Source organism: Ranitomeya imitator, chromosome 6 (assembly GCF_032444005.1).
Source record: "Ranitomeya imitator isolate aRanImi1 chromosome 6, aRanImi1.pri, whole genome shotgun sequence".
NCBI lineage: Eukaryota > Metazoa > Chordata > Amphibia > Anura > Dendrobatidae > Ranitomeya > Ranitomeya imitator.
In genome coordinates this window covers 127,184,503-127,201,344 of record NC_091287.1, presented here as the reverse complement: position 1 = coordinate 127,201,344, position 16,842 = coordinate 127,184,503, and the positions used below count along the sequence as shown (strand labels likewise).

The 16,842-nt window shown below is 44.2% G+C and overlaps 1 protein-coding gene across 1 annotated transcript in view; it reads left to right on the top strand.

Annotated features, from left to right (window-relative positions):
• CPNE4 (copine 4) overlaps positions 1-16,842 on the top strand; it is a 717,826-nt gene that overhangs the window by 669,244 nt on the left and 31,740 nt on the right. Inside the window, exon 14 of the mRNA XM_069730083.1 lies at positions 13,372-13,505. Coding sequence (XP_069586184.1) covers positions 13,372-13,505 — 134 coding nt within the window. The remainder of the gene's footprint in view (positions 1-13,371; positions 13,506-16,842) is intronic.

Below are 16,842 nucleotides of genomic sequence, written 5' to 3'. Positions count from 1 at the left end.
ATTAATTACAGCATGCCTCTGTTCGCACAGCCTCTGAACCATGTGCAGTGTGGAGTTCCACCTTGTTGCAACGTCGATTATTAGGCGGTGCTGGGGAAGATTCAGCGATCACTGATGGTTCAGCATACGGCTGGAGTGTACGGGCGACCGGCGGATGTGCGAGCAAAGTCTTCGCACCTTCAGGAGCAGGGCTGGTAACTCCGGATAATTTTTGAGGAAGCACTGCACCACCAGGCTCAAGGTGTGAGCCAGGTAATGTATGTGTTTAAGTTCTGAAAGGGCTATGGCAGCCATAAGATTCATTCCGTTATCACTGACTACCTTGCCTGCCGCAAGATGTACACTGCCCAGCCATGACTGAGTTTGTTGCTGCAAGTACTCGGCCAGTACTTCCGTGGTGTGTCTGTTGTCGCCCAAACACTTCATTTGTAGCACAGCCTGCTGACGCTTACCACTAGCTGTTCGATAATGGGACACATCATGTGCAACACTGGCAGCTGCGGATGGAGTGGTCATGTGACTGCGCTCTGTGGACGAGCGTTCGCTTCTGGAGGAGGAGGAGGAGGAGGAGGGGTGGCGAACGCCTACAGCCAACTGTTTCCTAGACCGTGGGCTAGGCAGAACTGTCCCACTATGGCTGTCCCCTGTGGACCCTGCATCCACCACATTAACCCAGTGTGCCAGGATGGACACGTAACGTCCCTGGCCATGCCTACTGGTCCATGCATCTGTTGTGAGGTGCACCTTTCCACTGACTGATTGCCTCAGTGGATGGACAATGCGGTCTTTGACATGCTGGTGGATGGCTGGGATGGCTTTTCTCGCAAAGAAGTGCCGACTGGGTAGGTCATAGCATGGTACTGCGTAGGCCATCAGGTCTTTGAAAGATTCGCTTTCAACCAACCGGTAGGGCATCATCTCTAACGAGATTAGTATAGCAATGTGGGCGTTCAAACCCTGTGTACGCGGATGAGAGGATGAGTACTTTCTTTTCCTAACGTGAGTCTCTTGTAGGGTGAGCTGGATTGGAGAGCTGCATATGGTGGAACTAGCGGTGGTGGTGGTGGACATGGCAGATTGAGAGAGGGTTGGTGATGGTATTCTTGATGTTGGCCTACATACAGTGTTTCCTACCAATAACCTTGTGATTCCCTGACTGCTTTGGCCTTGCGACGATACCTCCACATTTGCTGCTGGTGGTGTCCTAACCGGTGGGCTTACAGTGAGGGAAGCAATGTAGCGTTGCTGACTACCTTCATTCTGAGCAGGTGCACCAACGGTACAGGACGTTTGGTAGTTAGTCCAGGCTTGCAAGTGCATGCTGGTTAAATGTCTAAGCATGCACGTTGTATTTAAATTTTGAAGATTCTTCCCTCTGCTAAAGGTCTTTAAACATTTCTTACAGATAACTTTTGACTGATCATTCGGACCTTGGTTAAAAAATTGCCACACTACACTTTTCCTACTATGGAATAACTTTTCAGGCATTGCACGCTGTGCTACTTTCACCGGAGGGCCACGCTGTCCTAAAACTGTTTTTGTTTTTGACAAACGTTTTTGGCCTGATACGGGCCTGCCAGATGACAGTTGTTGCGATGTAGATGGCTGCTGTGGATCATCCTCCTCCGCTTCTGAGCTAATGGCAGCGGCACCCTCTTCCCCCACTGGCTGCCAATCTGGGTCAACAACTGGGTCATCTATCACCTCCTCTTCAATGTCATGTGCACCTTCCTCTGTGTCACCGTGTAAGGTGCTATAGCGTTCAGGACGGGGCACCATAGTCTCATCAGGGTCGGATTCTGGCTCAGTACACTGCGAGGGCAATGTAGTGATCTGAGTCAATGGAACAGCATAATAATCTAGCTGTGGCTGTGCATCAGTGCACTCCATGTCCGATTCATCTTGTAATGGACAGTTAAAAATTCCCTTTCTAACCCAGGCACGGTATGTGTAAAGAGCTCCATGTAGTGTCACCTGATGCATCCTTCACTTTTGGTTTGGGTGAAGGACACAAGGAAACGTCTTGTTCCTGAATGGGAGCATCCACTGACAACTCGCTGCTTTTATATTTGGAACTTTCTGAAGAGGAGGCGAAAGAGCTAGAGGCTGAGTCAGCAAGGAAAGCCAAAACTTTTTCCTGCTGCTCCGGCTTTAAAAGCTGTTTTCCTACTCCCAGATAAGGGAGCCTTCAAGGCCTTGTGTAGCCAGACGATGACGCTGACTCTGCACCTCCAGCCTTGGGTGCTATTGTACTTTTGCCACTACCACCAAATGCACCACCACCACCATCATTACCAGCTGGCAACCACTGCCCACGGGCTCTTCCACCAGACTTCCTCATTTTTTGGAAATTCTAACCAAAATAACAACCGTTGTATGGTACTGTAAAACAAGGTAGAAGGTGTATATAAACTTGTTGAGAATTTAAATCTCCCTTTTTTGGGGGGAGACTGAACCAAAACTCAGGCCGTGTGCGTAAAACAACACAATGTAAGTGGCAGAAAGTGGCTGGCTGATATACGACAAATTAACAGGACTGAAGTATATCCACTTTGTGAGAATTTGAATCTCACTTTTTTTGGGGGAGACTGAACCAAAACTCAGGCCCTGTGCATAAAACAACACAATGTACAGTAAGTGGCAGAAAGTGGCTGGCTGATATACGCCAAAATAACAGGACTGAAGTATATCCACTTTGTGAGAATTTGAATCTCACTTTTTTTTGGGAGACTGAACCAAAACTCAGGCCCAGTGTATATAACAACGCAATCTAAGTGGCAGAAAGTGGCTGGCCGACATACGACAAACTAACAGGACTGAAGTATATCCACTTTGTGAGAATTTGAATCTCACTTTTTGGGGGGAGGCTGAACCAAAACTCAGGCCCAGTGTATAAAACAACACAATGTAAGTGGCAGAAAGTGGCTGGAAGATATATGAAAAAATACAAGGACTGTAGTACAATTTCAATCTCCCTACAATGATCTCAGGACAAGTATGGCAGCAATAAAAAGGACTGCTGCACACAAAAGTGTGGACAAATAAACAAGATAACTGTGCAGAAAGGAGCAACAGGATTTTTGCGTTTAAAAAAGCAGTTGGTTTGCACAGCAGCGTGCAAACAGCAATGCAGCTATCAGGAAGCCTTATAAGGCAGCCTAATAAGCTACAGAGCTGATGCACAAAAATATAGTCTCCACTGTCCCTGCAAAAAAATGGTGGTGTTGGACAGTGGAAATCGCTACAGCACAAGCAGTTTGAGGGTTAATCTTCCCTCCCTAACTATATCCCTTCTTCTGATGAAGCTGCAGCAACCTCTCGCTTTGCTAAGATCGGCAGAAGTAAGATGGCGGTCGGCTTGCACGCTCCTTTATAGCCCCTGTGACGCCGCAGAAAGCAAGCCAATCACTGGCATGCCCTTCTCTAAGATGGTGGGGACCGAGACCTATGTCATCACGCTGCCCACACTCTGCGTCCTCCTTCATTGGCTGAAAAATGGCGCTGAAAGTGTCATATGAAACGCGACTTTTGTGCACAGATCGGTGACCTCATGGCCGATCCCACACTAGCATCGGGTTGGGTTTTATGAAACCCAACTTTGCCAAAAGTCGGCGATTTTTGAATTTGTCCGATCCGTTTCGCTCAACCCTAGTAAAGAGACTTGTCATGAAGGGTGACAGATCTCCTAAACTGTCCTTCTGAGTTCATATGCAAAGTTACAATGTCAAACTGGTGCCACAGCTCCATATTTAAGAAGAAATTTGTATTCTATCTGCATCTTATGCAATAACAATCTGTCATTTCCCAGAAAAACTGTCAAAAGAAAAGCATTTACAGAATACACATCTGGGCCAGTTATCCTGACTGATAATTGGCATTTTATAGATCGTAAGGCCATTGTTTTAATGTCATGTTTGTAGCAATTCTGTAATAATCAGTCTTTGTGGTTCTCTTTCTCCCTGCAGTCATAGTTATTATTCCATTACGGGGTTATTTATTAATTTATGATTACTACAAACGCAAGCTGGAAGGAATCATCCACGAAACTGAGAAATCAAAATTTCTTTCCTCTCAAGTTCATCGTCTCACTTCCCAGTATAGTACTTTTATTACCAGTATAACTAGTGACCAGGGCCATAATGTGAAACTGCCAAGGCACATTAAAAATCATGAAATGAGGTCTCCCTCTGAATTGCAAATGCACACGATGATTATATCATATATGGAATAGTTTACTCTGCTGCTTATACACAGCTTCATTAATTCATGTACTTGTAAAGCACCAACATATTCTGCAGCACATAGATCGTAAAAGTGACCAGTAGCTCATTTGATCTTACAGCGTTCAAACAGAATTCCAAACACATTTTTCTCCAGTGCCCCCAATGTCAGGTTTCAGTCCTCTAACTTCATATCCAACAAAAAGAAGAAGAAAAATACCACAGCACATGTTCCAAAGTGGAAAGAAAGCTTTCCAAATTTTGCAACATTTCAACCAATCACTGGGTCTTTATCATCCTTGGCTCTATGTAATCACTAGGTCTTTGTCATGACTGGATCTTTGTCATCTTTGGTTATATGTAATCATTGGTCTTTGTCATCCCTTGGTCTTTATTATTGTTGGAGCTATTTAATCACAGAGATATTGTCATCACTGGATCTTTGTCATTATTGGGTCTATGTCATCACTAGGTCTTTGTCATTACTGGGTCTTTGTCATCATTTGGTCTATGTTATCACTAGTCTTTGTCATCACTGGGTCTATGTCATACCTTAGTCTATCACTAGGTTTATATCATCAGTAGGTATGTGTCATCACTGAGTCTGTGTCAGCAATGGATCTGTGTCCTCATTGGATCTCTGTTGTCACAGGTTCTTTATCATCACTGGGTCTTTGTCACTATTTGTTTAATGCCTTTACTGGATCGTTGCGATTACTTCATCTTTGTCAATAACTAAGACCCAGTGTTAGATTGAAATGTTGTCTGAATCAGTTGTTAAAGCTCAAAGTGGATATTAAATATTAGTATTTCCAAACTAATATACTGTTAACAAAAATGGTACAATATCATTTGCTTGTCAGTTTTCACTTTCTCATGCAGGTATTCACGAGATTAATAAATATACAAACCAAAGAGTACCGCAGTACACTGTACCTGTCAAGGTATAGGCAAGCATTTTAGAAATTAATATTAAATGGAATTACATAGACTACAGTTATAAAATTTAGATACTTGGCATATAATTTGGCCAATATGTGTGCATCCATAGGGCATGATAAAGCATAACTTTCTTGATGGAAACCTTTTTTTTTATCAGACATACTGTATCTCTCCCAGGCCAAAAGCTTACAAATTTAAAGGACAGATGGATCCATCATTAATAAGAACAGCCTTATGGCTTGCTCCCACTTGCAATTAAATCGGGTGAATGCAATACAATTAAAAATCGTACCAACCTAATCCTATGTTTGTGTTCTCAGTGGCATTTTTTTCCCTGCTCCAATCAGAAGGAAAAAGAAATGCAGTGTTAGGTGTCGAGTTCCCGCGTCTGCACAGGGGGAATCTCGATCCACCTCCACTGCGGTCTCCCATTCTTCTCCAGCCACAGTGGAGCCTGCTCAGCGGAGACATCAGTCCCAGCGTCTGGCTGATACTGGGTGACTGGTTACTACTGTTCTTCCAGGCTCTGCCTTTGTAGCCAGTACTGGTCAGCGGCGAGCAGACGTCTCTGTGACTAAGTCCTGCTTTTCCCCTTCTGATCATGCCCAGGGTAATACCTCTCATTGGAGGTCAGGGTCACATGCTCAGATACTGCAGCAGCTCCCATTGGTCCTCTAGGAAGGTCCTGAAGTTGCTCAGGTACTGTAGAAGCTCCCATTGGTCCTCTAGGAAGGTCCTGAAGTTGCTGCAGCTATAAAAGGTTCACATGGCCGCACGTATCAAACCAATGTCTATGAGCTCAGCGCCATTGTGGTCATGTCTGGATGCAGTTAGGGTTTGGCTGAAATAAGCCCCTAGAATACCGGAACCTCCGGTGAGGAGTTCGTATGAGTGTATTTAGGGCCTTGGCTGAAATTAGCCGCTAGAATCCCGGCATCTGCGGTGAGGAGTTGTTTGTCTGTTTTCTCTGACTGCATGACCACAGTTTGCTCTGGTTGGTAGCTGTGTACATCTGTGAGGTTAACAGGGCACAGCATCTTGTTCCTAGTGACTCTGTGGAGTTAACAGAGTTCGCTTATATTGCCATATAGCGCCACCATTTGCCAGTAGCAGGTTCCTCTCCTGCACAGTGGACCCTGGGTTGCGAACGCACCTAATAATACATATATATATACTCGGTGCGTTCCGCCAACCCTAACATGCAGCATGCTGCGATTGCATGCAAAATTGGGAACACACGTACTCATATAAGTCTATTGTTGCATGCGAAACATCTCACTGCACTCAGGTAACACCCAAGTGCAGTGTGATTCCCGTTGATGCTGGAAATGGAATAGATGGAGAAATTAATTGCTCAGTCTCCTCCATGCGAGAGGATCAGAATACAGAACACTGACACTCGGCTCACACTGGCGGCAGAACTGGAGCCGAGGTTCATTAGCATATCGCAACGGATGTGATACTTGCGTATCTCTGGCCTTAGACTGAAGGAAATAGTGCTAAGCCAGATATCTAGGCGATCATAAATGTATGCTACAAAGAAAAACAGATTCCTAGCAGAATGTAGCAAATGTGATCAGGTGCAAGCTGTATTATCTTCAAACCAAAGAGTACAGTAGCACACTACTGGCCTGTGCGTAATGCAGTCATAGCAGTTTGCACCTTTTCATCTTTGGCTGAACATTCCTCCTATCATTCTAAAGCTGTTTGTAATTTAGCTCAGATTTTGTAAACTTTTAGGATAAGAATATCTGACAAAAAAGGTTAGAGTCCCATTGAAGAAAAGTACACTTTGTCATGACTGATGGGCTCCCAGAAAGTGGCCGTTTGTATGCTGAGTACCTCAACTTTACAAGTATAGTCTATATAGCAGTAATGTTTAAATTTCATATATTCAATGTTATATAAAATACAAGAGTGCAATATGGTCTTATCCAAGAAACAAGATAAATGAACAAGTAAATACCCTCTGCTTGCATGGTTGTGTGTGACACAACCACTGAAAAGACTAAAATTCAAATGCTGTAGCTTCCATATGATTGTGTCAAGAAAAGATCACCAGGGAAATTGTTGTGAATTCTGTGGCCGAGTTCACTTCTGTGGTCACAAGTGGTATTGCAGTCTCTGGGCTTCCTCCCTCAGGTGTTTTGGTGAGCTCGTTGGCTGCCTTGCTATTTAGCTCCACCTGAGTCTGTCTTCCTTGCTCCTTGTCAATGTTCCAGTGTTGGATCTGAGCTACTGCATCTTTCCTTGGGCCTGCTGCTCTGCTAGATAAGTGCTTCTAGTTTGTTTTCTGTTTTTTCTGTCCAGCTTGCTATTAACTTTTGCTGGAAGCTCTGAGAAGCAAAGGGGTGCACCGCCGTGCTGTTAGTTCGGCACGGTGGGTCTTTTTGCCCCTTTGCGTGGTTTTCGTTTTAGGGTTTTTTGTAGACTGCATAGTTCTCTTTGCTATCCTCGCTCTGTCTAGAATATCGGGCCTCACTTTGCTGAATCTATTTCATTCCTACGTTTGTCTTTTCATCTTGCTAACAGTCATTATATGTGGGGGGCTGCCTATTCCTTTGGGGTATTTCTCTGAGGTAAGTCAGGCTTGTATTTCTATCTTCAGGCTAGTCAGCTCCTCAGGCAGTGCCGAGTTGCATAGGTAGTTGATAGGCGCAATCCACTGCTGCTTATAGTTGTGTGAGGATAGATCAGGTACTGCAGTCTACAGAGATTCCACGTCTCAGAGCTCGTCCTATTGTTTTTGGTTATTGCCAGATCTCTGTATGTGCGCTGATTACTGCACGCTGTGTTGCCTGATTGCCAGCCATAACAGTACAAGGAGCCCTCCAATGATTTCCAATAGAGGGAAAAAAGAAATCCTGACATCATTTTTTTTCCTTAGCTCTGTCTTCAGTCTTTTTTTTCCCCTAGACATTAGAGTGCTTCAGGACACAGCTGTGGACATGGATATTCAGGCTCTGTGCTCCTCAATTGATAATCTCGTTGTAAATGTACAAAAGATTCAAGATACTATTGATCAGAAATCGATGCTAGAACCAAGAATTCCGATTCCTGATTTGTTTTTTGGTGACAGAACTAAGTTCTTGAGCTTCAGAAATAATTGTAAGCTATTTTTGGCCTTGAAACCTCATTCTTCTGGTAATCCTATTCAACAGGTTTTGATTATTATTTCTTTTTTGCGCGGCGACCCACAGGACTGGGCGTTTTCTCTTGCACCAGGAGATTCTGCATTGAGTAATGTTGATGCATTTTTCCAGGCGCTGGGATTGCTTTACGATGAGCCTAATTCAGTGGATCAAGCTGAGAAAAATCTGCTGGCTTTATGCCAGGGTCAGGATGATGTAGAAGTATATTGTCAGAAATTTAGGAAATGGTCAGTACTCACTCTGTGGAATGAATCTGCACTAGCGGCTTTGTTCAGAAAGGGTCTCTCTGAAGCTCTTAAGGATGTAATGGTGGGATTTCCTATGCCTGCTGGTTTGAATGAGTCTATGTCCTTGGCCATTCAGATCGGTCGTCGCTTGCGCGAGCGTAAATCTGTGCACCATCTGGCGGTATTGTCTGAGAGTAAGCCTGAGCCTATGCAGTGCGACAGGACTATGACTAAAGTAGAACGGCACGAACACAGACGTCTGAACAGACTGTGTTTTTATTGTGGTGATTCTACTCATGCTATTTCTAATTGTCCTAAACGCACTAGGCGGTTCGATAGCTCTGCCGTTATTGGTACTGTACAGTCCAAATTCCTTTTGTCCATTACCTTAATGTGCTCTTTGTCATCATATTCTGTCATGGCGTTTGTGGATTCAGGCGCTGCCCTGAATCTGATGGATTTGGATTATGCTAAACGTTGTGGATTTTTCTTGGAGCCTTTGCGGTGTCCTATTCCGTTGAGAGGAATTGATGCTACACCTTTGGCCAAGAATAAGCCTCAGTACTGGGCCCAGCTGACCATGTGCATGGCTCCTGCACATCAGGAAGTTATTCGCTTTTTGGTACTGCATAATTTGCATGATGTGGTCGTGTTGGGGTTGCCATCGCTACAAACCCATAATCCAGTATTGGATTGGAACTCTATGTCGGTAACCAGCTGGGGTTGTCAGGGAGTACATGGTGATGTTCCATTTTTGTCTATTTCGTCATCCATTCCTTCTGACATCCCAGAGTTCTTGTCGGACTTTCAGGATGTATTTGAAGAGTCCAAGTCTGATGCCCTACCTCCGCATAGGAATTGTGATTGTGCTATCGATTTGATTCCTGGTAGTAAATTCCCTAAGGGTCGTTTATTTAATTTGTCCGTACCTGAACACACCGCTATGCGCAGTTATGTGAAGGAGTCCCTGGAGAAGGGACATATTCGCCCATCGTCGTCACCATTGGGAGCAGGGTTCTTTTTTGTAGCCAAGAAGGATGGTTCGCTAAGACCGTGTATTGATTACCGCCTTCTTAATAAGATCACTGTTAAGTTTCAGTATCCCTTGCCTTTGATTTCTGACTTGTTTGCTCGGATTAAGGGGGCTAGTTGGTTTACTAAGATTGATCTTCGTGGTGCGTATAATCTGGTGAGAATCAGGCAGGGAGATGAATGGAAAACGGCATTTAATACGCCCGAGGGTCATTTTGAGTATCTGGTGATGCCGTTCGGACTTGCCAATGCTCCATCTGTTTTTCAGTCTTTTATGCATGACATTTTCCGTGAGTATCTGGATAAATTCTTGATTGTTTACTTGGATGACATTTTGATCTTCTCAGATGATTGGGAGTCTCATGTGAAGCAAGTCAGAATGGTTTTCCAGGTACTGCGTGCTAATTCCTTGTTCGTGAAGGGATCAAAGTGTCTCTTCGGTGTGCAGAAAGTTTCATTTTTGGGGTTCATCTTTTCCCCTTCTACTATCGAGATGGATCCGGTTAAGGTTCAGGCCATCCAGGATTGGACCCAGCCGACATCTCTAAAAAGTCTGCAGAAATTCCTGGGCTTTGCTAATTTTTATCGTCGCTTCATCTGTAATTTTTCTAGCATTGCCAGACCATTGACCGATTTGACCAAGAAGGGTGCTGATTTGGTTAATTGGTCTTCTGCTGCCGTGGAAGCTTTTCAGGAGTTGAAGCGTCGTTTTTGCTGTGCCCCTGTGTTGTGTCAACCTGATGTTTCTCTTCCGTTCCAGGTCGAGGTTGATGCTTCTGAGATTGGTGCAGGGGCGGTTTTGTCACAGAGAGGTTCTGGTTGCTCAGTGTTCAAACCATGTGCTTTCTTTTCCAGGAAATTTTCTGCTGCTGAGCGTAATTATGATGTGGGCAACCGAGAGTTGCTGGCCATGAAGTGGGCATTCGAGGAGTGGCGTCATTGGCTTGAGGGTGCTAAGCATCGCGTGGTGGTTTTGACTGATCATAAGAACCTTACTTATCTTGAGTCTGCCAAGCGCTTGAATCCTAGACAGGCCCGTTGGTCGTTATTTTTTGCTCGTTTTGATTTTGTGATTTCATACCTTCCGGGCTCTTAAAATGTGAAGGCGGATGCTCTGTCTAGGAGTTTTGTGCCCGACTCTCCGGGGTTATCTGAGCCGGCGAGTATCCTCAAGGAAGGAGTCATTGTGTCTGCCATCTCCCCTGATTTGCGGAGAGTGTTGCAGAAATTTCAGGCTAATAAACCTGATCGTTGTCCGGCCGAGAAACTGTTCGTCCCTGATAGGTGGACTAGTAAAGTTATCTCTGAACTTCATTGTTCGGTGCTGGCCGGTCATCCAGGAATCTTTGGTACCAGGGAGTTGGTTGCTAGATCCTTCTGGTGGCCATCTCTGTCACGGGATGTGCGTGCTTTTGTGCAGTCCTGTGGAATTTGTGCTAGGGCTAAGCCCTGCTGTTCACGTGCCAGTGGGTTGCTTTTGCCCTTGCCGGTCCCGAAGAGGCCTTGGACACATATTTCGATGGATTTCATTTCTGACCTTCCCGTTTCTCAAAAAATGTCAGTCATTTGGGTGGTCTGTGATCGCTTTTCTAAAATGGTCCATCTGGTGCCCTTGGTTAAATTGCCTTCCTCCTCTGATTTGGTGCCTTTGTTCTTCCAGCATGTGGTTCGTTTACATGGCATTCCTGAGAATATTGTTTCTGACAGAGGTTCCCAGTTTGTCTCGAGGTTCTGGCGAGCCTTTTGTGGTAGGATGGGCATTGACCTATCTTTTTCCTCGGCCTTCCATCCTCAGACTAATGGCCAGACCGAACGAACCAATCAGACCTTGGAAACATATCTGAGATGTTTTGTTTCCGCTGACCAGGATGATTGGGTGTCATTTTTGCCGTTGGCTGAGTTCGCCCTTAATAATCGGGCCAGCTCGGCTACCTTGGTCTCTCCATTTTTCTGCAATTCTGGGTTCCATCCTCGTTTCTCTTCAGGACAGGTTGAGTCTTCGGACTGTCCTGGTGTGGATTATGTGGTGGACAGGTTGCAGCAGATCTGGACTCAGGTAGTGGACAATTTGACCTTGTCCCAGGAGAAGGCTCAGCTTTTCGCTAATCGCAGACGCCGTGTGGGACCCCGACTTCGTGTTGGGGATCTGGTTTGGTTATCTTCTCGTCATATTCCTATGAAGGTTTCCTCTCCTAAATTTAAACCTCGTTTTATTGGTCCGTATAGGATTTCTGAGATTCTCAATCCGGTGTCTTTTCGTCTGACCCTCCCAGACTCCTTTTCCATACATAATGTATTCCATAGGTCGTTGTTGAGGAGATACGTGGCACCTATGGTTCCATCTGTGGAGCCTCCTGCCCCTGTTTTGGTGGAGGGGGAATTGGAGTATATTGTGGAGAAGATTTTGGATTCTCGTGTCTCTAGACGGAAACTCCAGTATTTGGTCAAATGGAAGGGTTATGCTCAGGAAGATAATTCCTGGGTTTTTGCCTCTGATGTCCATGCCCCAGATCTTGTTCGTGCCTTTCATGTGGCTCATCCTGGTCGGCCTGGGGGTTCTGGTGAGGGTTCGGTGACCCCTCCTCAAGGGGGGGGTACTGTTGTGAATTCTGTGGCCGAGTTCACTTCTGTGGTCACAAGTGGTATTGCAGTCTCTGGGCTTCCTCCCTCAGGTGTTTTGGTGAGCTCGTTGGCTGCCTTGCTATTTAGCTCCACCTGAGTCTGTCTTCCTTGCTCCTTGTCAATGTTCCAGTGTTGGATCTGAGCTACTGCATCTTTCCTTGGGCCTGCTGCTCTGCTAGATAAGTGCTTCTAGTTTGTTTTCTGTTTTTTCTGTCCAGCTTGCTATTAACTTTTGCTGGAAGCTCTGAGAAGCAAAGGGGTGCACCGCCGTGCTGTTAGTTCGGCACGGTGGGTCTTTTTGCCCCTTTGCGTGGTTTTCGTTTTAGGGTTTTTTGTAGACTGCATAGTTCTCTTTGCTATCCTCGCTCTGTCTAGAATATCGGGCCTCACTTTGCTGAATCTATTTCATTCCTACGTTTGTCTTTTCATCTTGCTAACAGTCATTATATGTGGGGGGCTGCCTATTCCTTTGGGGTATTTCTCTGAGGTAAGTCAGGCTTGTATTTCTATCTTCAGGCTAGTCAGCTCCTCAGGCAGTGCCGAGTTGCATAGGTAGTTGATAGGCGCAATCCACTGCTGCTTATAGTTGTGTGAGGATAGATCAGGTACTGCAGTCTACAGAGATTCCACGTCTCAGAGCTCGTCCTATTGTTTTTGGTTATTGCCAGATCTCTGTATGTGCGCTGATTACTGCACGCTGTGTTGCCTGATTGCCAGCCATAACAGGAAATGTGTGTGTTCTGTGCTTACTGGAGGGGTGACAGCCACAATCAGATATAATATGCTGGTTTATTGTCAATGCTTTTCAGAGTCATACCGACTCCTTCTTCAGGACAACCATACATAAGACAATGGTTGTCCGGAAGGAGTCAGTGTGACTCTGAAACACGTTGACAATAAACCAGCATATTATATCTGATTATGGATGTCCTCACTCTAGTAAGCGCACAACACTTCCATTTCCCTGGTATTATATTAAATGTTTGCATACAACTTGTGTACTCGGCAAACGCTGCACTCTTTGGTTTATATTTAGTGCAGTCATAGCAGCTTGCACCTGTTGATATTTGCTGCATTCTGTTGGAGGTACTGGTCAGATTTTGTTTCTTTGTAGCTCTCCAGATTGCTTCTTCATTACATAGTTCTAAATACCAATACATTTTTTTTCCTTTGTAGGAATACAAGGAGTGGTAGAAGCCTATCAGAACTGCCTGCCCAAGCTACAGCTCTATGGGCCAACAAACATTGCCCCCATTATTCAAAAAGTGGCAAAGTCGGCTTCAGAGGAGACCCACACTATGGAAGCCATGGTAAGGGACGGAAACAATAATGCAAAGAGAGATTTATCAAAACTAGAGGGCAGCTGCTCCACTTTTCCTTTGCACCAGTTTTAATAAATCTCCCTAATAATACTCAGAATTACAATATAGGGTACCATATTTATTGATATATTACATATATATGTATATATATATGAATGCTCGGACCTGCACACATAATGTGGTGGTGCACCATCTTGGGTGTCAGGTCCGAGCATTCCTACATGAACAGTTTTGTGGAAAGTGGAATGGTCATCGTGGGTCAGTTGAATGGCCACCAAGGTCTTCCGATCTGACCCCCTTAGACTTTTATCTTTGGGGTCATCTGAAGGCAATTGTCTATGCTGTGAAGATACAAGATGTGCAGCATCTGAAACAACGGATACTGGAAGCCTGTGCTAGCATTTCTTCTGCGGCATTGCTATCAGTGTGTCAAGAGTGGGAGAACAGGGTTGCATTGACAATCCAAGACAATGGGCAATGGGCACTTGTAAATAACTAATGAAAGAATAAAGTTATGTTAAAACCAAGCACACTATTGTTTTTCTTGTGAAATTCTCAATAAGTTTGATGAGTCACATGACCCTCTTCCCATTGAAAAAATAAAGTTGGATCCAAAATGTCCAACTTCAAAATGGCCGCCATGGTCACCACTCATCTTGAAAGCTTTCCCCCTCCCATATATTAATGTGCAACAATCAGGAAGTTGATATCACCAACAATTCCCATTTTATTTAGGTGTATCCATATAAATGGCCCACCCTGTATATACAGTGGGGGAAATAATTATTTGATCCCTTGCTGATTTTGTAAGTTTGCCCACTGATAAAGACATGAACAGTCTAAAATTTATATAAGGGTAGGTACATTTTAACATTGAGAGATAGAATATCAAACACAAAATCCAGAAAATCATAGAGTATAAATTATATAAATTTATTTGCATTTTGCAGTGAGAAATAAGTATGTGATCCCCTACCAACCATTAAGAGTTCTAGCTCTTACAGACCAGTTAGATGCTCCTAATCAACCCGCTACCTGCATTAAAGACCACTGTCTTACATAGTCACCTTTACAAAAGACTCCTGGCCACAGACTCAATTAATCTGTCAGACTGTAACCGTTACAACATGGGCAAGACCAAAGAGATTTATAAGGATGTCGGGGACAAGATCATAGACCTGCACAAAGCTGGAATGGGCTACAAAACCATAAGTAAGCCATTAGGTGAGAAGGAGACAACAGTTGGCGCAATAGTAAGAAAATGGAAGAAATACAAAATGACTGTCAATCAACATCGATCTGGGGCACCATGCAAAATCTCACGTTGTGGGGTATCATTGATCATGAGGAAGGTGAGAGATCAGCCAAAACTACACCAGGGGAAGATGTTAATGATCTCAAGGCAGCTGGGACCGCAGTCTAACACATTATGCTGTAAAGGTTTAAAATCCTGAAGTAACCGCAAGTGTTATGATCTGGTGGCCTTGGAGCAGCATGAGACGTACTCTGGAGAAGGTGGTCCCTGTACTGACCGCAAACCCTGAACCTAGCAGCGCAACTAAAAGTAGCCGTGGGGGGTACCTAACACTCCCTAGACCCCTCTACACAGCCTAAGATCTAACTACCCCTAAAGACAGAAACAGGAAACCTATCTTGCCTCAGAGAAAATCCCCAAAGGATAGATAGCCCCCCACAAATATTGACTGTGAGAGGAGAGGGAAAAAACATACGCAGATATGAAATCAGATTTTAGCATAGGAGGCCATACTAGCTAAAAAGAAAGAATAGAACAGAGTACTATGCGGTCAGTATAAAAACACTAGAAAATATCCACCGCAGAAAATACGGATCACCACATCTGACTAAAGACATGGGGGGTATTTCTGCATCTCCAGAGAAATAGCTAGGCTGCAAAAAATCCTTCACAGACCAAGCTGGACAAGACAAAAACATGAAAATGCACAGAACTATAAGGTCCACTACAGGTGGACAGCAAAAACAAAGCCAGGACTTATCTTTGTAGAAAAACACAGCAAGCTGGAGAGACCAGCAGGGAAGTGAATCCTTCAAGAACAATGGACAACTGGCCCTGACTAAAGGATCCAGCAAAGCTATACACCCCAGTCAGTTTTGCAATTAGTAGATACACCTGTCCACTCCTGCAGTCCAGGCACAACTGCATTACCCTCTACAACCACCGGAGGGAGCCCAAAAGCTGAATTCACAACACGCAAGGTCCCCATGATCGTGTGCAGCCCATCTAAAGTTTGCTAATGAACACCTGGATGATTCTGTGAGTGATTGGGAGAAGGTGCTGTCGTCAGATGAGACAAAAATTGACATCTTCACCATTAACTCAACTTGCCATTTTTGGAGGAAGAGAAATGCTGCCTATGACCCAAAGAACACCTTCCCCACTGTCAAGCATGGAGGTGGAAACATTATGTTTTGGGGTGTTTCTCTGCTAATGGCACAGGACTACTTCACCGTATCAATCGGAGAATGCATGGAGCCATGTACAGTAAAATCCTGAGCGACAACCTCCTTTCCTCCGCCAGAACATTAAAAATGGGTCATGGCTGGGTCTTCTAACAAGACAATAACCCAAAACATACAACCAAGGCAACAAAGGAGTGGTTCAAAAAGAAGCACATTAAAGTTATAGATGGGTCTAGCCAGTCTCCAGACCCTAATCCCATAGAAGACTTATGGAGGCAGTTGAAGCTCTGAGTTGCTAAGTGACAGCCTCAAAATCTTAATGATTTAATGATGATCTGCAAAGAGGAGTGGACCAAAATTCCTCCTGACATGTGCGCAAACCTCATTATCAATTTCCAAAAAATGTTTGGCTGCTGTGCTTGCCAACAAGAGTTTTGCCACCAAGTATTAAGTTTTGTTTGCCAGAGGGATCAAATAGTTATTTCTCACTGCAAAATGCAAAGAAATTTATATAATTTATACAATATGATTTTCTGGATTTTATTTTTGATATTCTATCTCTCAAAGTTAAAATTATCCTATCCTTAAAATTATAGACTGTTCATGTCTTTGTCAGTGGGCAAACTTACAAAATCAGCAAGGGATCAAATACCTATTTCCCCACTATATATACACTGCTCAAAAAAAAATAAAGGGAACACTTAAACAACAGAATATAACTTCGAGTAAATCAAACTTCTGTGAAATCAAACTGTCCACTTAGGAAGCAACACTGTTTGACAATCAATTTCACATGCTGTTGTGCAAATGGAATAGACAACAGATGGAAATTATTGGCAATTATCAAGACACTCTCAATAAAGGAGTGGTTCTGCAGGTGGGGACC